The sequence below is a fragment of the Ascaphus truei genome, chromosome 1 (assembly GCF_040206685.1).
Source record: "Ascaphus truei isolate aAscTru1 chromosome 1, aAscTru1.hap1, whole genome shotgun sequence".
In the NCBI taxonomy this organism is placed as follows: Eukaryota; Metazoa; Chordata; class Amphibia; order Anura; family Ascaphidae; genus Ascaphus; species Ascaphus truei.
In genome coordinates this window covers 513,001,374-513,024,143 of record NC_134483.1, presented here as the reverse complement: position 1 = coordinate 513,024,143, position 22,770 = coordinate 513,001,374, and the positions used below count along the sequence as shown (strand labels likewise).

The window sequence follows — 22,770 nt, the reverse complement described above, 5'->3', positions numbered from 1 at the left end:
GGTGAACAATCTCATTAGGTGGGGTCAAGGTATTGGTGGTATCGCTAGAGTACGGTCATGCCTGACCAGGTGGTTGTGTATATTGTATATATGTTATTCTGTGCAGTAAAACTGTTATACTTAAACAAGTGTGATTTGTTGCATGGAGTTCCTGTAACGGGATCATTCCACATAGTAGAATCCCGTACAGGTGGAGGCGCTACCGATCATCGACTCAGGTACACCCCAGGTTCCCAGCAGTGGAGGCTCAGGCCTCCTGTGAGCCACAGGTTTCGCACCATACACACACACCTTAGCCACACATATCCCAGGGGGTGGGGGAAAGTGCCCTAAAATTGGAGGCGCTGCTGAGATCTCAGACCTGGGGTGCCCTACTCAGTAGTCAAATTAAAATCCATCAATTCTTTATCATGCTGGTGCCCTCAAGACAGGAGGTCCATGCCTGGGCCTTGAAGGTCCAAGAACCCCAGAGCCACGTAGTCGCCGTAGAGAATGTTCCTGCTCTAGTGGATAAATCAGAGATCCGGGATCAGTTAAGACGACTTCCCGGGCTAAGAAAAGCACGGATAAGGGGACGAGAATTTCACACCACATTTCAGTGGCGCACAATATTATTAATGGCAGATCAAGAAATATACCAGGTAGATGCCCCACAAACTCTCCCTACTCCAGAGGCCCCGCCCGAAGGCTACCCGCTCATATATCCTGAGTTAATAGAGATCTGGGAAATGTTCACCTCAGGACTCTCCTTAGAGTCCCCCTCTCAAGCCGCAATATCCGCCTTCCCCCTCTCACCGGGAGATGGCCGACTACTATGCCAGTCTCCAGTACCCCAAATAGGGTAAACTTACCCATACCCCAGGTAACCTTCACCCCAAGTGCTGTGCAATGGGCCCTCAGCTGGGCCGGGAGTCCCCCACAGTCACCCACCCCTAGTCCATGGACTGGAAATGATGGTCGCTTATCAAGTGGCGGCTCTGCATTGGGAATGACCCTACCGCAACTAGTGGGGGCCCCAACTATGTCCTCATAGTCGCAAAATTACAGAAAGCTAAAGGCCTTCACCGTGATAGTGCCCACGCCCTTAGGAGAAGAAGGGTTAAAGACCTGGCGAGAGCATGCTCTTCATGTGATAGACGAGTGGTCTTGCTCAGATGCCACCAAGCGACAGAGGCTGGTCGAATGACTCCGACCCCCGGCCATTCAACTGGTACGGATACACCAGACAACGAGGGAGATGTTACCGCTCAAGAGTTAGTGGAACTCTTAACCCAATCTTACACCAGCGAAGACGACGATGTTCAAGACTCTCCGCAAAAAGGAGGGAGAAGAATTGTCTGCATTCGTCTGCAGGCTCCAACTATCCCTGTGGACACTGCTCTCTAAGAAAATCATTTTGGCCGCAGTGGTGGACCAGTACCGGTTCAAACAATTGCTGAAGGGATCACTACCTTCCTACCCAGTAGCCCTTCTGATGCGGGCCGCTCCTGCCACCACCGTATCCCCTAGTTACGTGGACTTGATGCGGCACATCAGAAAGCACAAAGTTCAGCAACACATCCATGCCCCTAAAAAGACCAAAGAACCCCTCAAGGGTGAGGCCAAGGGGGCGTATGCACCGAAGGTCAAAGAGACCTACAGCACTAAAGAGGGTCTTCCTCCCCAGTCGCCAATCGCCCAGTCCAGGACATCCGGGAGAGCATCCCCTGCCTATAGAACCGGAGGGAACCTCAGTAATGTCATCTGCTACCACTGTGGCCAGAAGGTTCATCTATCACGGACTTGCCCAGTGAAAAAAAACTTCCCCACTAGAAATGCCCATCCTAGCATAATGATCTGCAGGGCTCAGACGGCCAAAAAACCCTGCCGCACCTGCCAAAACCTCTCCCGAGCCAAGCCCCAACAATGGAACCACACCATTGGACGCTTACGGTCGGGTGGCACTCGCCGCCATCATACGAATCATTGTGGATGGTGTCTATTCATCGGCATTGCTGGACACCGGGTCACAAGTGACCATTGTGTACAGAGGATTCTACAATCAACATCTCCAACACCAACCCTTGCAGCCGGCGGAGCACATGAAACTAAGGGGCCTCAGCAATGAGGATTACCCCATCGATGGGGTATAGTGCATTAACATTTTACTGAAAGTAACAAACAACACAGAGGGGAAAGGAAAAGAACTCACACTTTCCCCACTGGTATGCAAGCAAGAAGTGACTTTGGGTACACTTCAACCCTCCTCCCGAATCAGCTGCTTAGCGTGTCAGTACACACATGTGCCAGTCTCCCCCGTCAGCGTCTCTCACCCGCGATCGGAGTCCCTCGTGTATTCGGCGCGTAACAGCCGGTTCAGCCGCCTCAGCCAATCAGGATCTCACAAGTAGTGTAGGGTTGGTACGGTAGCCTCAAAAAGACAAAAAGACCCTTTTGACTGTTTGAGGCCACCGTACCAACCCTACACTACTCCAAAAGTGTACAAAGGACTAACCCTACGCATTGTCATGTTTTGTGACTTTGCAACAAAAAAAATAACAATATCTAAATCTAAAAGTTATAATCTCTGACTAATCTCAATTTATTTGCTGTAGTCTAGATATGACTATAAAGCAGCGGTGCGCAAAGTGGGGGCGCGAGATTCGCTACAGGGGAGCGCAGGGTTTACAGAAGCCGCCGCACGCTTCCCGAATGCATTTAAATTCATGCCGCGGGAGCTGCAGGGCCTCTGTAAACCTTACTTACCTTGATTCAGACGCTCCTGGTGACGCGGCGTCAAATGAGGAGAGGGGGAAAACCTGCAGGGAAGCGCAGAGGAAAAAGATTGTGCCCCCCTGCTATAACGAATCACATTTTTAACAACCTCTACTTCGCTTCTTTAGCTGTGTTTTTTAGATTTCTTATCTATATCCATCTCCTAGGACTTGAAGCATTTGTCCAATCTTTGACCATTGGATTTGTTCAAATGTTTTAATTGTTTATATTATTGTGATCTGTGTTCATTCAAAATCACATGTATACCTATAGTTAATTTCTAAAATATAATATACCGTATATTCTGGCGTATAAGACGACTTTTTAAACCAGGAAAATCTTCTCAAAAGTCGGGGGTCGTCTTATACGCCGGGTATAGTCTTATACGCCGACTGGGGGGCGCAGCCTGTGTGGCGAAACCTGGGGGCAGAGCAGTGGCAGACAGAAGCTCCGTGCTGCTGCTGTTTCCCTGTGCTTGCAGAGGGGGCGGGGCGTCTCTGCACACAGACACAAGCCCTCCTCTTCCTGTCTTTACTCCTCCAGTGTTCCGCAGCGTGGGGAGCCGAGCATGCAGTACAGTAGTACTTTCACGTGTGTGTGTGTGTGTGTGTGTGTGTGTGTGTGTGTGTGTGTCTGTATATAGTGATGTGTCTGTATATAGTGATGTGTCTGTATATAGTGATGTGTCTGTATATAGTGATGTGTCTGTATATAGTGATGTGTGTGTGTGTATATATATAGTGGTGTGTGTGTGTATATATATATAGTGGTGTGTGTATATAGTGATGTGTGTGTGTGTGTGTGTGTGTGTGTGTGTATATATAGTGATGTGTGTGTATATAGTGGTGTGTGTGTGTATATATATATATATATATATATATATATATAGTGATGTGTGTGTATATAGTGGTGTGTGTGTATATATATATATATATAGTGATGTGTGGTTATATAGTGGTGTGTGTGTGTATATATATATATAGTGATGTGTGTGTGTGTATATAGTGGTGTCTGTGTTTATATATATATAGTGGTGTGTGTGTGTATATAGTGGTGTGTGTGTGTATATATATATAGTGATGTGTGTGTATATAGTGGTGTGTGTGTGTGTGTATATATATATATATAGTGATGTGTGTGTATATAGTGGTGTGTGTGTGTATATAGTGATGTGTGTGTGTGTGTGTGTGTGTGTGTGTATGTGTATATATATATATGTATAGTGGTGTGTGTGTGTATAGTGATGTGTGTGTGTATAGTTGTGTGTGTGTGTGTGTGTGTGTGTGTATAGTGATGTGTGTGTGTGTGTGTGTGTGTGTATATAGTGATGTGTGTGTGTATATATATATGTATAGTGGTGTGTGTGTGTGTGTGTGTGTGTGTATAGTGATGTGTGTGTGTGTGTGTGTATAGTGATGTGTGTGTTTGTGTATATATTGATGTGTGTGTGTGTGTGTGTGTGTGTGTGTGTGTGTGTGTGTGTGTGTGTGTGTCCCAAACTCTATATTTTAACTGGAAAAGTTGGGGGTCGTCTTATACGCCCAGTCGTCTTATACGCCGGAATATACGGTATATAATATCAGTATTGACCTCGCTATTATATTTGTACTGAGCACTTCTATTCTTTTGTGTTTTTTAGATTTAGGGTTTGGTTTACCTTATAGAGGCAGCTGGGATTCTTGATAGTATTTTTATTTATCTACTTTGTCAGTCTTGAAACTCAGGGCATTGTTTATATTTATAGCATTGCTCATTACAATTGTTTTAATACTATTGGTCACACACTGTTGGGCATTTGCCCGCTTACATAATAGATTTGTTGACACAATTAGTCATCAATGTAATATTATTTATACACTATTGATACATTTCTGTATACATTATTCACTGAGCACTTTATTATCCAATATAGGTTCATAGAGGTAGATTATTTAGCGCGTGTGTGCATGTGTGTGTGTGTGTGTAAAACATTTGATCCAATTTACAGTTTTACATTTATCAGTGACCTTACCAAATAGGCTTTCACCAAAATTGCTAAATATTTCCACACTCCCAATGTTTGTTAAAACGTATGAGAGTATGAAAACTTTAACTTGATTTTAACTTGTTTTAACTTGAATCAGCTGTAAAATTAATAATTAGTGCAATCACATAAACATTCATATTAAAATATAACAACTATGTACAATCTACAATTTTACAATAAAATACAATAATCATATTTTAATATAATGAGAGAAGGGAGGGAACTCAGAGAACTTGAAGCACTCAGAAGGAGAGAGGAGATGCAGAGAGAGAGAGAGAGAGCTCTCCTGTGGTTGCACTATTTACACTAGTTGTACAGGCAGAAAGTAACAGGCACCCTCTGCATGTCACTTGCAGCTCACAGATCATCCAATTACATACAATACATAACAAATAGCCCAAAGAACCCAAAAAAACTCGCAGGTATTCCTGACCATAGAATACTAATCTTATTAGCAGTGTTCGACAAACCTATACATTTGCTCGCCCCGGGCGAGTGGATTTAACCCCCGGGCGAGTAAATATTGGCCCAAGCAGCACACGTTTGGTACTAGGTGGCGAGTAGATTTTTTTGTGTGGCGAGTAGATTTTTTGGTGATTTGTCAACCACTGCTTATTAGAATGAATGATAACAAATGTACATTATAGAAATGTATGTCAAATAATAAGTCTAAAAATATATTTTTAAAAAAGGATACATAAAATATCTGCTCTGAAAACTTGACGATTATGTGGTGCTTAATCAAACTTAATTTCATTACTTTATTCACTGGACATGATAAATTAGATTTTACAGATAACTGGTAAAGTGGAACAATTATTACGTTGTTAGATTGTATTGCACATTGATCAATGTGCCTTACCTGCTGCTAAGAATGTACATCCTTTGGCAGATATAAACATAGACCTAGGATTAATTGTTATGGTTTCATTTTCTTTGTCTGGTATAAAACATACAGAGAAACATTTGTCAAGCCAATTACTTTTAATTTTTCCAATTAATTAAACACTCTTGCTTTATATCTTGGTCCACACAATTTTCTGCAAATTACATTGAGCACACAATCTTTTCTCCCAGTTTGTACATATAATATACTGTAACTTCCTCATACAGTAGGTATTTTAGTGTACACTGTACCTTGCATCTTTTTAGTTACCCTTCTAAGGAGTATTGTACCCATTATTATGTACCCCTCCCATCAATGTATCCCCCAGAACTGCACTGTAACCTTTGAGTTTTAACTGGTACATACTGTATGGTACCAATTTGTCAATTTCAAACTCCTAACACCATCTACCAAAGTAGGTTTTACAAATCCAAATCTAATGTCACTTTTAACAGGAAATATCTATAAAAATCTATTTTTACCTTGTATACATTGCTGCTTTGTAATCTGCACAGGTAGCCTTGGAACACCTTGGATGTTCTGCAAAACAAAATAGCAAACATCATATTTTATAATTGCCTAGTAAAAAGCATAATATTTAGTTATGGCAATTTTTTATTTGATATTTAAATATACTTGTCAAAGACTTCAAGTAGATGTGTTTATATCAGTTATGTATTGTATAACTTACACTGCATATAAATCAGTACTGCTAGATAGAAAGTGTAACCGTGATAAGGAAATATACAGAAGAGAATGAGCATACTGATCTGTGGCATGTCAGCATTGTTTTGCAAAATATGACTTTAAGCCTCACTTTCTCAATTTCCACAAAATTTAATTTTTTAACTTGGTTGCATTGATAAGCGATTTGTAACATCTAAATCAGTGCACAGCCATAAGAAATCCTGCACAATGTAAAGTACAGAACTGATACACTGACAAAAGACAGGTGTGTATCTATCTATCCTCACCCGTCACTCTCCCTCTGCACCCCATTGCCATTAAAACCCCTTCTCCCTAGGTCCAATCCCGATGGTATTTAATCCTGATGCGACTCTCGAAGATTTTCCCCCGGGACATCCAAAATGTACTAGGTTTCATATGGAGACTAAACCCGTGGTTGTGCCTACTAAACATGCCCTCCCAGGACCTTGATCAACAAGTATATAAATTGATCTTAAACATAGTGATGGCGACTACATGCGCCACAGCCTTACACTGGATGAAACCAGACCTCCCCTCTATGGGATGCATTAAAAACAAAATATGGTCTATTCTCCAAATGGCGAGAATGGCAAGTTTTTTGAGGGATTCCAGGTCCAAGTTCCAGAGGGTGTTGCAGCCGTGGGTTATATATCATAGTATCCGAGGCTCAGCGGCTCAGGCACTGGATGATTCCTCGGTTCTGTTTTAAATCTCCACGGAGCAACAGCAGCCTGATTGTGCACCTCTCTCCCACAAAGGGCAGCTGACGGACACTAACTAAGCCACAGATACGTAGAATCAAAACCTGTCAGCTGTCTCAGGGCCCTTACAATCCCCTGGAGTAGAGTGTACCAGATACTGACTCACTTCTGTTCTCCTGAACAGTAAATATGCACCTACAGTATGTATCTTTGTTAGCTCACACCAATGTAACTTGTGAAGATTGAGATAATGTGTGTGGCTCAGGCTATATGAAGAGAGACTATTATCACCACCATTTTGGCGCAGTAGCCACTTTGAGTGTTTGAATGTATGTATATCTGTTTATTTGTGAATGATTGATATGCTGCAGAGTATCGCTCCTGGCTGCACTGGCCCTTGTATTATTCCTACTAGTCATGAAATTCAAATAATGCATTCATAAGAGTTTTTTCCTGCCTTAGACATTTTTGCTGACCTTAATTTCTGTTATCTAGCTGATACACCCAAAAGGGCTAACAGGGTTACTCCTTAAATCAAGAAGTTAAGGGGCCCACATTGCGGTGATATATAGGATAAGAATAGAGCATGTGAAGCATATTTATGTATTAATAAGGATTTTTGTATAAGTCATCATATTGTTTTTTTATCTCTAAACCAGCCCCCTTAAGGGGCGTATTACTCATTTAGAAATGTATAAAAATGTGATACCAAGCAATATGTTTTCAGAGGCATGAGTTCATTTTTGAATTCTCTCTCACTTGTACCTTGGTGCAGATAAACTCACGTTGATACTTTGAACCCTTGACTCATTGATATTATTTCTACGCTTTCACAAACTGTACCACTGATCTGAGTTGAGAACTATACTACTACTATATAGAACTACTTTATATCCTAGAGAAGCAATATTGATGATGTGATTTTAAAATAGTAATCATTATGACTTTGCCATGCTGTACTATTACGCAAAGGCCAAATCAATGCTAGAACTGCTGCAACATGCATTTTCTGTATGTCATTACGTTAGGTATTCTTTAACTAATTCAGCACTTATTGTATAGTATGAGTTTTTTGTTTCCAAAGACACCACTTGCTGAACATCCACAGAACAGTAAAAATAATTTTTATGGAAATATAATCAGTTGTAACATTTGACATGCATTACAGGGTACACATGGTAAAATTGTTTAGCAATTTACTGTAAGTTATCTATAGTATACATAGACAGCATAAGCTCGCCGTTAATATAATTTAGTGAATAGGCCCCTGAATTTGCAAATATGTTTCTTAGCTTTTCTGTTTACAAACATAAATACTGAATAAACAGTGAAAAATGTGGTCAGAATAACGTATCCGATTGTGCTCAGCTGCAATCAACAGTAGAAATATGTGAAAGTGTTTCAACTGTGCTCATAATCTTTTTTACATTTGCGTGATATTTTGGCAAATCTTACCAGGCTAAAAAAAAGTTCGCAAAACCAGTCTTGGCTACTGCAGGAATTAGCAAACAAAATGTGCAATACTGAGACATCCAGACCCTGAAATAGGGCTTTTGCTGGAAAGGGTGAGACAGGGCAGGACAGATAGAGACAGAGACAAATGTAAGCGCTCATTCACTTACTGTATATGGATTAGCAGAGTACAAATTGACTTATATAGCTCCTAAAACACTCATTTGTACAACATATGGAGAGAGACCTGTAAACACAACTGATATAAGTCTCTGCATATTTAAATGAGCTTATCTACATATTTCAATTCGCCATTTCCCTCTCCTCCAAGCAAAAGCTTTATTTCAGGGTCTGGATTTCTCAGCTGTGTGAAATTTTGGAGAAATAAATAAATGTTTGCAAAACTATTCGCAAAACAAATTGGCCAATTTCGCATGATTTGTAATGTTAGGTGATAATTTTGCACAGCTCTAATCAAGAGAATAACTACATATGTAATCGCACTTCAACTAATGTCCCATCATGACACTGTAGTCTCTGGGGGAGTTAAAGTGTTGCTAAGAGCACAATTGAACGTGTCTCTTACTGTCAATTTGCAAAACGCTTACATTGTCCAGTACAGTAGGAGTATTTAGGGAGTAGCTGCAAGACATGTACAGTATATATAACAATGGGATGTATCAAGCTCAGAATCTAAGGCTATCATTTATCTCCTTTTTACCTGAGTTAACAAAATCCCCCATGTTTGCAGCTGGCATAAACATATCTGACTAACAGATCTGCCAGGAAGAGAAAAACTCAATTTGATGTGCATGAAATATACAATAGGAGCCTATTCTTGTAGCTCTGAAGTGTGACAAGTCGCTTCTAAAGTGCACTTTAGAAGCGGATTGGCATGCTTTGCTACTCTGGAAGTGTCCAAACCACTTTTTTAAAAGCGGTTTCCCTCTTGCTCTGACAATCTGTTCGGTTTGTCAAAAAAAAGTCTCAAACTCGCATTATTTTGCCCACAATTACTGTTCTAACAGCTCCGTTATGCAACCCGCTTCTAAAAACTTGCATTTGTTTTAACACCATCCAAAGGGTGGTGAGATTGGTATTGCGAGTTACATCTAGAGCCTGACATATGGGTTTCGCTGAGAGAGCAAAACCCATGAGAGCAAAACTGGGAATGGAGTTAGCACTAGCTTTGGCCATACTGCTTCTAAAGCAAGTACAAACCGTGTGTATTGTCCGCGCGATTTGTCACGTTGTATTAGAAGCGGTTTAGAAGAAGTGATTTGCAATAGAGAATACTGTTTCTGCTCGCATTTCATTCCGCTTCTTGTGAACATGCCAACCCATGCGGTTTGACAATAACCACTTCAGAGCTACTAGAATAAGCCCCATAACCCCATTTCCCAATAGCTATACTTGCTTTAGAACACTACATGAAAATGAAAGCTCAATGTTGCTCATATTTTACATATGGATCTTGCTTCATTGGTAGATTTAATTGTAACACAATTCCTTCCGCAATTGCAGAAAGGGTGGATGTGAAGTTTATTTTCGTCAATAATATGTAATACAATGATAACTTACTATGTTGAGGTTCATATTTACTAAGCGGTGCTACACCATTCATTTAAATGACTGTAAAGTGTTCTCTGGCACTAAAGATGTCTTACATAGTGAGGTAACTCTCAATGTATTACTTCCTGGTAAAATATTTTATAAATAAATAAATAAATAATAGTAGATGAGGTTGAAAAAAGACATGCGTCCATCAAGTTTAACCTATGCTAAATTTAGACGACAGATACTTTATGCTATATCTATACTTACAGTATATTGATCCAGAGGAAGGCAAACAAAAAACCCCAGTGATATATCATCCAATGATATCTCATAAGGGGGGAAATAAATTCCTTCCTGACTCCAATAATTGGCAATCAGATCACTCCCTGGATCAACATCCTTCCCATGTTTACTTATTTGGTATATCCCTGTATACCTTTCCTTTCTAAAAAGATGTCCAACCTTTTTCTGAACATATCTATTGTATCTGCCATCACAGTCTCCATGGGTAATGAATTCCACATTGTAACTGCCCTTACTGTAAAGAACCCTTTCCTTAGTTGCTGCTTAGTAAGTTTGGGCCTAAATTGACTTTCCTATCTGTAAAGACAACTTACAGGGTGCTTTGCTGAAAGTCTGCCACTCACTGTTCCTGTATGATTCCACGTAGAAGACACACAACCCTAATTGAAAACAGTGGGATTTTTATTATTTAATATATTTACATTGAATAAAATGCAATACAATTACACCTTAGCTGTAAATTATTTATTTTAACAATTGTATATACAAGTTAAAGTAGGTAATAAACTTTGCATTACTGGGTGTATAACAGTAAGTTAAGAAACGTTCCCTAAGGTTTGTGATGGACATAAGATGAATGTCCATGTCAATGTCAGCGGCCCCATTTTATCCTTATTCTTTGACCAACATGTTTATGGCAGAATGCTAAACAGGTTAAAATATTTGTCATTGTTTAAACATGGAAATTCTAAAAAAAAAAAAAATTGTGTGTGAACATTTAAGAACTCACATGGGTTCCTTCCTCAGAACGTCACAAACAAAACAGCATGAAAAAAAAAAACGACAGCTTTAACCAGGGAGACTAAAACAGCTACACAAATTTAGTATTATAGTATTTTTGTCAGTAGTTTGTGTTTAAAAAAAAATACAAATCCTGAAAAAGAGAAGGGTGCTGTATATTAAGTGGAAATTGGACAACCTCAGGATCAGCTTTTTTGGTTACGGAGTAAAAAAATGCTAATGTTTCTTTAAGAACGATTACTACAATCAAATTACAATCAATGAATCCATTCATTTGATACTCCTGAAACTGTGTATGTGTGTTGACAGAAATTGTTGTGACCAGCTTCTTGCATTTAAAATAACAATGTTTGAATTGGCTGAATACTCATCATTTGTAATGCAATTTCATAACCTAATGTACCCTCAAGTAACAAGTAGAGTACTGCCTGGTTGATAAATAAAAGGTAGTTTTTCCCAAAATGTAGCATATTTTATCACCTGCTGCTTTTCATAGTTTGTAGATCAAGGTCATTTGCTAATATAATTAAAGCTTTAATATACTTAATCAGGCATGCAATGGCAACAAACACAGAAAGCATTTGAAGAGGACAGAACTTTTAAAGAAATGTGCATTTTGTTTCACTAACAATGACAAAACAGTTTGGTGAGCTGAAGAATAGATTATTCAGTAGTCAGGGGCTACAAGAAATGTAGTTGATTGTGGGTTGGAGTGCGGCAAGTTCACACTTTATCTGGCTAGGATATGTATTCTCTGTTATTTAATTTTGTTTCCAAGGGACCAGGGGATGTTCATAGACTACTAACACAATTATCAGTATTAATAACTGTTGTTATATTTCCCTTTGGATCAGCACATTCTGCAATCTAACCCCATCCAGAAAATCTACTTGTAAATGTTGCAAACAATAAACGAAAAAATAAATATACTTCATGGTTCCATTATTCATATCTATTAGTTATATCATGGTTACCTTGCTTATGCATGATAAAAGTCCATCTACAAAAGTTGATTTTATTTTTTGTATCTAAAAAAAAGGAGAGAAAAAAAAGTAATTCCCAAATTATTTTAATACATACAGCAGAATACGTATTCATTAGCCAATACAACCACTATTTCCTATGGGATAATAAATAAATCATATTATACACTCCACAAAAACATAAAGGTACATACAGTGTATCCAGAGAACTACACTAGAAAGATAAGAAAATGACTGTAGAAAGTAGAGGTGAGGAACATATCGCAATTTGGTTTGCAGGTATTTTTTTTTTAAACTTTTACAAAAATTAGCACCGAAAGTTATCGAAATTGTAAAACATTTGCTACTTAGCCATTTTTAAGTGGCAAAATCCTAACCCGGCTACTTTAAAAAAAATATATTAAAAATTAGATGTTTGCAACATTTTTTTACTTTTTAAAATTTTTTCAAAGAGTGCCTGCAGCCCCACCCCCTTTGTCAGTGTTGTTTGCGAGAGGGAGCAGGGTAGCTGGGTGTTAGGCAGGCAGGGAGATAGAAAGGCATTCTGTCAGTGGTAGGAGAGGTTTTGCTGCCACACCTATAAACGGAGGGATTTTTACAGCTCTAGAGGCTCAGTCAGAGCAGCAGACACAACAACGTTGGCAGCGGCAGATGTGCCCCAGTTGCTTCCGCTGATACCAGTAGTACATGTTACAGGAAACTTCTGCATCTGTTCAGCCCGTATTATGGTCGAGTCGAGCTTGGAAGAGGTAATTATTCCACCTTCCTCAACTTCACTCTTTGGAAGTAGCTCTGACTTAGAGGAAGTGAGTGTGATGATTTGGTGGCTCTTTCTATGTTGGAGAGCAGCAGTCTCATCTTTGTCATCATCCTCAACTGATTCTGTCTCACTAGTGACAGAATGTATTGATGCTTCATTTGTCCAAGCATACCTCTTTCAACAGATGTCTAAGCAGGAAATACAGTAGCATGTGTTGTGTACAGACGCAGCCTCTCAGGGTGGTGACAGTGATTGTGGACCAGTGTCTAGTAACAGTTCACCCTGTTGAATCACTGTCCCTGACTCTAGATCAGCTGAACCCCTTAATGTCCTAGCCCAAGCAGCACTTCTACTGCTGTTGCTTCATCTGCTCCAGCTTGGGATGAGGAACCAGCAGCAGGTGGTGTTGATGTGATTGTGAAGGGTCAGGAGGAGGCACTGCAGGAAGGAGGAATGGGTAGGACAGTAGTTTAGAGTATGACTGTCAGTGACGTAACTGCTGGAAGCCCAACTAGGTAAAGTGCGCCAGTCGTTGCTGGAGAGGTTGACATTGGTGGTAGTAATGGTGGCTCTGCTAGTGACCTTTAGTGAGGAAGGTCCTGTGGAAGGTCAGGTGCAGGAGCACAGCAGGGTCTCCGCTAGACATCTCAGTGATAAGCCTCGGGTTGGTGTTTTATCCCCCTACGCGAAACCATTGGAATCACATGGAATCACATGGGCGTCCACCAGAAGAACAAACTCCTTGATGTGGGAATTCTTGTAATTACCACCCAGTAGCACAGTAGAGTGAGTGACTCTGTGGTGGTCTACTGCGTCCCATATTTATCGTCTCAGCAGTAAGTAAAATTAAGTACATTTAGCAAATTACAAGACATATTGTTTGTGAATGTTTGGCAAATTGTTTAGGAATGCTAACAATTTCATAAAATTTTTCGCAGACAAAATAAACTACAACTTTCACATACTGTAGTTCGCAAACTATGTCGAACAGTTTGTACATCTCTAGCAGAAAGCCTGTAAATGCTTATTAAAATGTTAAACTAAATATTTATTGTGTTCACAGATTTATGAATGTGAAGTACATTTTCAAAAGAAGCCTTATAGAAACTTGTTCAAGTGGAAGCAGACAATGCAATGAGGGAAGATAGCATTCACCAAAGAATATTGAAATTAAATACTTGTAATACTATTGACAGATATGTTCAACCAGTCTCTGTCAACAGGAATGGTTTGAGAGGACTATAAAAGATAGATATGGACTAAAGTGCGGAAGGCAAGGTGAACCTGGCAATTACAGATCAGTGAACCTAGTTTTAATATTGGGTATACTGATTTAAAAAGATCTCAAGAAATAATTATATCCAATAAACTGCACAATTCAAGGTATCTGTTTAGAAGAAAGAAGATAAATTAAACTCTCAATCAGGACAAAACTAGTATAAAGTGAAATGGATCAGGTAGGAATCGATCCAGAATACCAACAGTACATTTCCAGACTAAATTCTAAAAAATATGAAAATGAACTGATTTACCTGTCTGTATTCTAAAATGATTTTGGGGAGTGGATGCAGATCTTGAAGCTGGTGCAACTACAAAATAAATGGAACATTTTACTTTAAATATGTAAATAACATTTTAATACTTCATTAGGATTTAGCAATATGTCCAATCTATTGTCTCATATATTAAAAAATACAACATTAAATGCAAAAGAAATTATAACCATTGAAGGTGATGAGGTATCCCAAAATGTTTTGTTTGTGCCACCATAAAATTCCTATATTTGTAACAATATTAGTGAAAGTTTTAGAATTTCCTTTTACAGTAATCACATTTGTGAAGTTATTGTCTTGTTGATTAAAAAACGATGTATGTATCAAGTCCTAATATATAGCACAAAGGGTTTATTCATGTCGAAAAATACTTACAATTTATGGCATCTATATAATCATATTTGCGGCAGTTTCATGTGCATCTGCATTGTTTTGTGATGGGATATTGACATACAGCTCATGAAATAGAGCACGTTGGAGAAGGTTGGGGTGGAGGTACATACATATGTATCTTCGTGCTGATATATGATATTAGGAAATGTGCAGCTTGCGTTACTTTTCTTGAAGGTTTTCTGCGATGGCTTTCTCCATTCCCTTGAAGTTGACGTGAGTAGTGATTTTGGCGCACGATTTAAACGCAGCAGTATGCATGTGCTTCATTTTACAACAAAATAAACACTTTTATTAAATATGTCACGATTTCAACAAATAAAAGTGCCTAATTTTTTTAATGCTAATATTTCAACACAGACCCCTTGCTTCATACATAGACCTCTATATTTTCCACCAATATATTTTCCACTAATCCCAATATGTTTTTTTTTTTATTGGGGAGACCAATTTAATCACATACAAATTCCTTTACAGTACAATACATGTAACCGAGCATGGATCAAATTTAATTTAAGCATTTCTTGCTTAATAAATATTTTATATCTGTATATTTAATTGTAGTTGTTCTCAAACTGACTATAAAGTATTGCAATGCCCCCTTAAGTGGAGGCTTATACTTAAAAAATAAATGATGATGATGTAGCCTTTAACATAGCCTTTGTTATGTTTATCTACTCCAATACATGAAGGACATCTTATCCCTACTGTAAGTCAACTGTCAATTTACTTTGATCTCCCCAGAAGACCTCAAATAAGTTCTCAGCACTTGTACTATAACTGGGAAATTTTAAATCCTATGCATGGACACTAGATCACCGCATTTCATAGTTACATAGTTACATAGTAGATGAGGTTGAAAAAAGACGTACGTCCATCAAGTTCAACCTATGCTAAATTTAGACGACAGATACTTTATCCTATATTTGTATTTACAGTATTTTGATCCAGAGTGGAAGGCAAAAAAAAAAACCCCAGTGACATATCATCCAATGATATCTCCTAAGGGGAAAAATAAATTCCTTCCTGACCCAAGAATTGGCAATCAGTTTACTCCCTTGATCAACATCCTTCCCATTTTTACTTATTTGGTATATCCCTGTATACCATTCCTTTCTAAAAAGATGTCCAACCTTTTTTTAAGATATCTATTGTATCTGCCATCACAGTCTCCATGGGTAATGAATTGTACATTTTAACTGCCCTTACTGTAAAGAGCTGTTTTTTTTGCTGCTGGTGAAATCTCCTTTCCTCCGACCTTAAGGTAATAGCCCATGTCATTTGTACTGCCCTTGGGATGGATAGTTCTTTTGAAAGCTCCTTGTATTGTCCCAGAATATATTTGTATATAGTTATCATATCCCCTCTTAGACGCCTCTTTTCTAATGTAAATAAATCTAATTTAGCTAGCCTCTCCTCACAAATAAGATTATCCACCCCCTTTATTAATTTGGTGGCTTTTCTCTGCACTCTCTCTAGTTCCATAATGTCTTTTCTTAGGATTGGTGCCCAAAATTGTACTCCATATGCAAGGTGTGGTCTTACTAATGCTTTATAAAGGGGCATAAATATGTTAACTTTTCTTCCATCCATTGCCCGTTTAATGCAAGATAAGATCTTGTTTGACTTTGCAGCTACTGAATGACTTTGGGAACTATTGCTAAGCCTACTGTCTACAAGCACACCTAAATCCTTCTCCATCAAGGATTCTCCTAATTTATCCCCATTTAATTTGTAAGTTCCCTATTTGTTCTTGTTTTCCAAATGCATGCAGACAGTTGCCCTACCGCTCAACCTATTAATCAGTGGTGTAAAGATACTGAGGTGCAAAGGGGATAAATACACTATTGTAAATATATCACAGTCATTAATTTTTATATTTTTGTATATACAGCTAAACCCCGTTATAACGCGGGTCTCGGGGTCCACCCCGAGACCACCGCGTTACTAACGGGGTCGCGGAAAAAAAATGGCCGCCGCTTTAGCGCATATTCATCCCGCGGGGCAGGAGATGGGAGCGGGGATGTCCCTCCGCTCCCCGCTTCCCCCTGTCACCGCGGGACAGCCCGCGGGGCAGGAGATGGGAGTGGGGATGTCCCTCCTGTCCCCGCTTCCCCCTGTCACCGCGGGACAGGCCGCGGGGCAGGAGATGGGAGCGGGGATGTCCCTCCTGTCCCCGCTTCCCCCTGTCACCGCGGGACAGGCCGCGGGGCAGGAGATGGGAGCGGGGATGTCCCTCAGGTCGCCGCTTACCTCAGATCCCTCCACGTGCCCGGTGCTCCCGCTGCCTGCATGGAGGTGGTAGCGGGGGGTTTCTTCTCCCCACCGCTGTCCCCGGTGCTCCCGCTGCCTGCGCGGGAGGAGGGGGGGGGAGCGGGTGGTGGTGCTGGTCGCGGCCTTTCCTCTGCTCCGACCCCACCCCCCGTCTGTGTAGAGTGAGAGAGTGTGTGTGTGTATGTATATATGGGAGAGAAAGTGTGTGTGTGTATATGGGTGTGTGTATGTGGGTGTGAGTGTGTGTAAGTGTCTGTGAGTGTGTGTAAGTGTCTGAGTGTGTGTGTAAGTGTGTGTGAGTGTCTGTGAGTGTCTAAGTGTGTGTAAGTGTGTGTGAGTGTGTGTGAGTGTGCGTGAGTGTGCGTAAGTGTGTGTGGGTGTGTGTGAGTGTGTGTGAGTGTCTGTGAGTGTGCGTAAGTGTGCGTGAGTGTCTGTAAGTGTGTGTGAGTGTGTGTGAGTGTGTGTGTGTGTGTGAGTGTGTGTGAGTGTGTGTGAGTGTGTGTGCGTGAGTGTGAGTGTGCGTGTGAGTGCGTGTGAGTGTGTGTGAGTGTGTGTGAGTGTGAGTGTGTGTGAGTGTGCGTGAGTGTGCGTAAGTGTGCGTGAGTGTGCGTGAGTGTGCGTGAGTGTGCGTGAGTGTGCGTAAGTGTGCGTAAGTGTGTGTTTAAAACATCAACAGTAGAATGAAAAATACAGAAAATGCACAATCGTACAGTATTAACACATTTATTGATGCATTGAACAATAAAGTACTGTATTTAAAACACCAATTGTCGTGTTGTTCATTTCTCATAAATACTGTACTGTAAATAAAGTACTGAACACACACAAAACACATACAGTACTGTACTGTATACTATAGTATGCACTGTAAATACAGCACATACTGAAAACCGTGTAATGCACTCTGTGCTCATGTAACAACTGTACAAAACAAAACATTCTGAACTGAACATACTGTAATAAAACCAGCTGGAGATTACACTTGAAAAAACCTATCAAGTGTTGTCTGTTTCAGTGCTTCTCTTTTCTTTTTTTTCACGATTTCAATGATTCTTTTTAATTGTAGGATTGTTATATAATTGACGTTTTCTGACTCTAGAAATTGAAGTCCTGTTTGTAATCCCACCAGCGCCTCAGTGATCTTTGGTGGCGGTTCTGGTTCCTCATCCTCATCGTCTTCTGTAATATCCAGATCAGTATTTTCACTTGTAAGGCTTTGTATGATTTCCGAGTCCGCCATATGTTCATGAGTAGGACAGCTGCTGTCCCCATCGACCCAAGAGTCAATTGTAGCCCCACTTTCCGTATCAATGAACGGTTCCATGACTCGTTCGGCATTGGCAATTTCCTGCTCTGTGAGGCCTTCGTTCACATAGTTTGTAAGTAACTGATTTGCGGCGGCGACTTCTTCCTCCGTAAACCCCTCAAAATCAGCATCGTCCTCACTGTCACTGGCGAGTTCGGCGTCAGCCGGCACAGGACGTGCACCTGTTATGTTTCGCCAACATTTCACAATGCACATTTGTGTGACCGCTTCCCAAGCTTCGCCACCAATATAAAAAACTTCTTTTAGATTCATTTTCTTTAAAAATGATATAACAGAATCTTCACTTGTGATTATTCGATGTATCATTGTTTTCCGAAAGTTCATCTTAAAGGTTGCAATAATGCCTTGATCAAGCGGCTGTATTTTGGATGTCGTGTTCTTGGGCAAGTAGCTGACCCTTATTTTTCCATCTCGGCTTATTAGGCTATCGGCCGGGGGATGTGCAGGGCAGTTGTCAAGTAACAACAACGCTTTTGTATCCAGGCTTTGTTGACGTAAGTATTTACGGACCTCTGGTACAAACTGTTGATGAAACCACCTTTCGAAAATACTGGCAGTCATCCAGGCATTTCTGCTAAAGTCATACGCAAAAGGCATAGTACCCATGTTCACATGGTGGAAGCACCGCGGCGACTTAAACTTGCCAATACAAAGTGGCTTCAGTTTGTGATTTCCAGATTGGTTCACACAAAAAAGTACAGTCACTCTGTCTTTCATTTGTTTAAAGCCTTGTTTACGCTGTTCGTCATTCTTACAGGCCAGAGTGGTATTCGGTAGCATTTTGAAACACAGTCCGGTCTCATCGCAGTTATAAACCTGTTCTGCGGTATAGCCACCATCTTCAATTATCTCTTGAAGTTGGGCAGGGTACGAGCATGCAGCTTCATCGTCAGCTGACCGTATCTCTCCTGATATAGCGGTTTTAGTTATTCCATGTCGCCTTTTAAAGCGATCTAGCCATCCACTACTTGCCGCGAAGGAGGTTGAAGCATTGCCGTGAAGTTGGCTGTGAAACTTTTTGGCTTGCGTTTGCAGATGGGGTCCAGACAGAGGTATGCCTTCGGATCTTTCTTGGACAAACCACTGAAAAACAGCTTTATCCAACTGGCTGTCTTTAGGTTCACGCAAACGATTACGCTTCAGTCCATCGTCTGTTTCCATGGATTTTACTGCATCACGAAGTTTCTCCTCCTCCTTTTTCCATCCGCGAACTGTAGACTCATTCAGTCTTAGGTCTCTAGCCACCTTGGTTTGCGTGACTCCAGATTTTATTCTGTCAAGCGCAGCAATTTTTTCTTTGACGGTAAACCTCTTACGTTTGGTTGAAGTTTCCGCCATTTCTTCCTGCCTGGGGTCTTCACTTTTTTCTTAGTGTTGAAAACCTGAGGCTTTTAACAACTGATCTGGAGGGCTTAAGTACAGTACCTGAGTACAGTATGTATTTTACCAGCTCTCAGACAGCACAGTGTGTTGTATGATTAAAATGGCTGAGGGGTCAGAGGTGTGTGTACGTGTCACTTTATTAATGTACAATGTTTGATTATACAGTACAGTATTTTTTTTTATTATACAGGGTACAGTATATGTGATCATTTCATTTGTGTTCATTTTTATTCAATTTTTAATAGTTTTAACAAACTTTAATGTTATGTTTGTGCAACTTTAACTGGTGTAAAATGACCCCGCGGGGTCACGTTGCCATGCCGTGACGTCACATGACCCCGCTGGGTCATTACACGACGAACCGCAGAGGAATAGAGGGAACTGGCAGGCAACATCCACTCCTCACGAGCCGCACGGCGCATGCGCATGCGCACGGCGAACGTGACGGGTGCCTGCATAAGTGTGCTGCTTTGGAGACAGGTAAGCAGTCTCCGGAAGACCGCTAACCCCCCCCCGCCGCAGCACAGGGCCCTCGCGTGTGTGTAAGTGTCTGTGAGTGTGTGTAAGTGTCTGAGTGTGTGTGTAAGTAAGTGTAAGAGCCGGAGCGGGAGGTGAGCGGGAGGTGGGAGGTTTGACAGGGAGGGGGGGCGTGGCTTGAGCGTAGGGACCCGCTACTCTCCCACCCCCCCCCTCCACGGACTGCAGGACGGAGCTGCTACTCTCCCCCCCCTTCCTCCACGGGCTGCAGGAGGGACCCGCTAATCTCACTCCCCTCCCCGGACTGCAGGAGGGAGCTGCTACTCTCCCTCCACTGGCTGCAGGAGGGACCCGCTACTCTCCCCCCCCCCTCCCTCCACGGACTGCAGGAGGGAGCTGCTACTCTCCCCCCCCCCCTCCCTCCACGGGCTGCAGGAGGGACCCGCTACTCTCCCCCCCCTCCCCGGACTGCAGGAGGGAGCTGCTACTCTCCCCCCCCTCCCCGGACTGCAGGAGGGAGCTGCTACTCTCCCCCCACTCCCTCCACTGGCTGCAGGAGGGACCCGCTACTCTCCCCCCCCCCTCCCTCCACGGACTGCAGGAGGGAGCTGCTACTCTCCCCCCACTCCCTGAACTGGCTGCAGGAGGGACCCGCTACTCTCCCCCCCCTCCCTCCACGGACTGCAGGAGGGAGCTGCTACTCTCCCCCCCCCCTCCATCCACGGGCTGCAGGAGGGACCCGCTAATCTCACCCCCCTCCCCGGACTGCAGGAGGGAGCTGCTACTCTCCCTCCACTGGCTGCAGGAGGGATCCGCTACTCTCCCCCCCCTCCCTCCACGGACTGCAGGAGGGAGCTGCTACTCTCCCCCCCCCCTCCCTCCACGGGCTGCAGGAGGGACCCGCTACTCTCCCCCCCCTCCCCGGACTGCAGGAGGGAGCTGCTACTATCCCCCCCCTCCCCGGACTGCAGGAGGGAGCTGCTACTCTCCCCCCACTCCCTCCACTGGCTGCAGGAGGGACCCGCTACTCTCCCCCCCCCTCCCTCCACGGACTGCAGGAGGGAGCTGCTACTCTCCCCCCACTCCCTCCACTGGCTGCAGGAGGGACCCGCTACTCTCCCCCCCTCCCTCCACGGACTGCAGGAGGGAGCTGCTACTCTCCCCCCCCTCCCTCCACGGACTGCAGGAGGGAGCTGCTACTCTCCCCCCCCCTCCCTCCACGGGCTGCAGGAGGGACCCGCTACTCTCCCCCCCCTCCCCGGACTGCAGGAGGGAGCTGCTACTCTCCCCCCCCTCCCCGGACTGCAGGAGGGAGCTGCTACTCTCCCCCCCCCCTCCCTCCACGGGCTGCAGGAGGGACCCGCTACTCTCCCCCCCCCTCCCCGGACTGCAGGAGGGACCCGCTACTCTCCCCCCCCTCCCCGGGCTGCAGGAGGGACCCGCTACTCTCCCCCCCTCCCCGGACTGCAGGAGGGAGCTGCTATTCTCCCCCCCCTCCCCGGACTGCAGGAGGGAGCTGCTACTCTCCCCCCACTCCCTCCACTGGCTGCAGGAGGGACCCGCTACTCTCCCCCCCCCCTCCCTCCACGGACCCGGGCTGGAGCACTCATACATACACACATACACACATACACACACACACACACAGGCACTCACGCACTCATACACACACACGCGCGCACACACATGCAGGCACTCACGCACTCACACACACACACACAGACAGGAACTCACACACACAGACCGCTAACCCCCCCCCGCCGCAGTACAGGGCCCGCCATAGCCGCAGCGCAGGGCCCCGCCACCCCCCCCACCCCCCCACAGCACAATGACTTCCCACCCCCTTAACTTTGTCAAACAAAAGTCACAAGACGTTGTACAGGCAAAATACATCTGTTAAAGTGCAGTTGTCTGTTTATTTCTATATAATAATTGTGTGCAGTGTGCAGTGTGTGTGCAGTGTGTCAGTGTGTGCAGTGTGAGCAATGAGGAATGTGTGTGCAGTGTACAGTGTGTGTGCAGTGTGTCAGTGTGTGCAGTGTGAGCAATGAGCAGTGTGTCAGTGTGTGCAGTGTGAGCAATGAGCAGTGTGTGTGCAGTGTGCAGTGTGTATGCAGTGTGTCAGTGTGTGCAGTGTGAGCAATGAGCAGTGTGTGAGCAATGAGCAGTGTGTGTGCAGTATGAGCAATGAGCAGTGTGTGTGCAGTGTGCAGTGTGTGTGCAGTGTGTCAGTGTGTGCAGTGTGAGCAATGAGCAGTGTGTGCAGTGTGCAGTGTGCAGTGTGTGTGCAGTGTGTCAGTGTGTGCAGTGTGAGCAATGAGGAGTGTGTGTGCAGTGTACAGTGTGTGTGCAGTGTGTCAGTGTGTGCAGTGTGAGCAATGAGCAGTGTGTGTGCAGTGTGTCAGTGTGTGCAGTGTGAGCAATGAGCAGTGTGTGTGCAGTGTGCAGTGTGTGTGCAGTGTGTCAGTGTGTGCAGTGTGAGCAATGAGCAGTGT

At 43.0% G+C, this 22,770-nt stretch overlaps 1 protein-coding gene across 10 annotated transcripts in view; it reads right to left on the bottom strand.

Moving 5' to 3' along the window:
* Positions 1-22,770, bottom strand: part of POLN (DNA polymerase nu) — a 207,820-nt gene that overhangs the window by 65,097 nt on the left and 119,953 nt on the right. For 9 of the 10 annotated variants that reach the window (XM_075570880.1, XM_075570908.1, XM_075570860.1 and 6 more), the window contains 5 exons: positions 14,404-14,460; positions 12,103-12,156; positions 10,702-10,767; positions 6,149-6,206; positions 5,643-5,720 (listed from right to left, as the gene is read on the bottom strand). In XM_075570880.1, coding sequence (XP_075426995.1) covers positions 5,643-5,720; positions 6,149-6,206; positions 10,702-10,767; positions 12,103-12,156; positions 14,404-14,460 — 313 coding nt within the window. The remainder of the gene's footprint in view (positions 1-5,642; positions 5,721-6,148; positions 6,207-10,701; positions 10,768-12,102; positions 12,157-14,403; positions 14,461-22,770) is intronic. The other variant, XM_075570929.1, reaches the window with a different exon arrangement.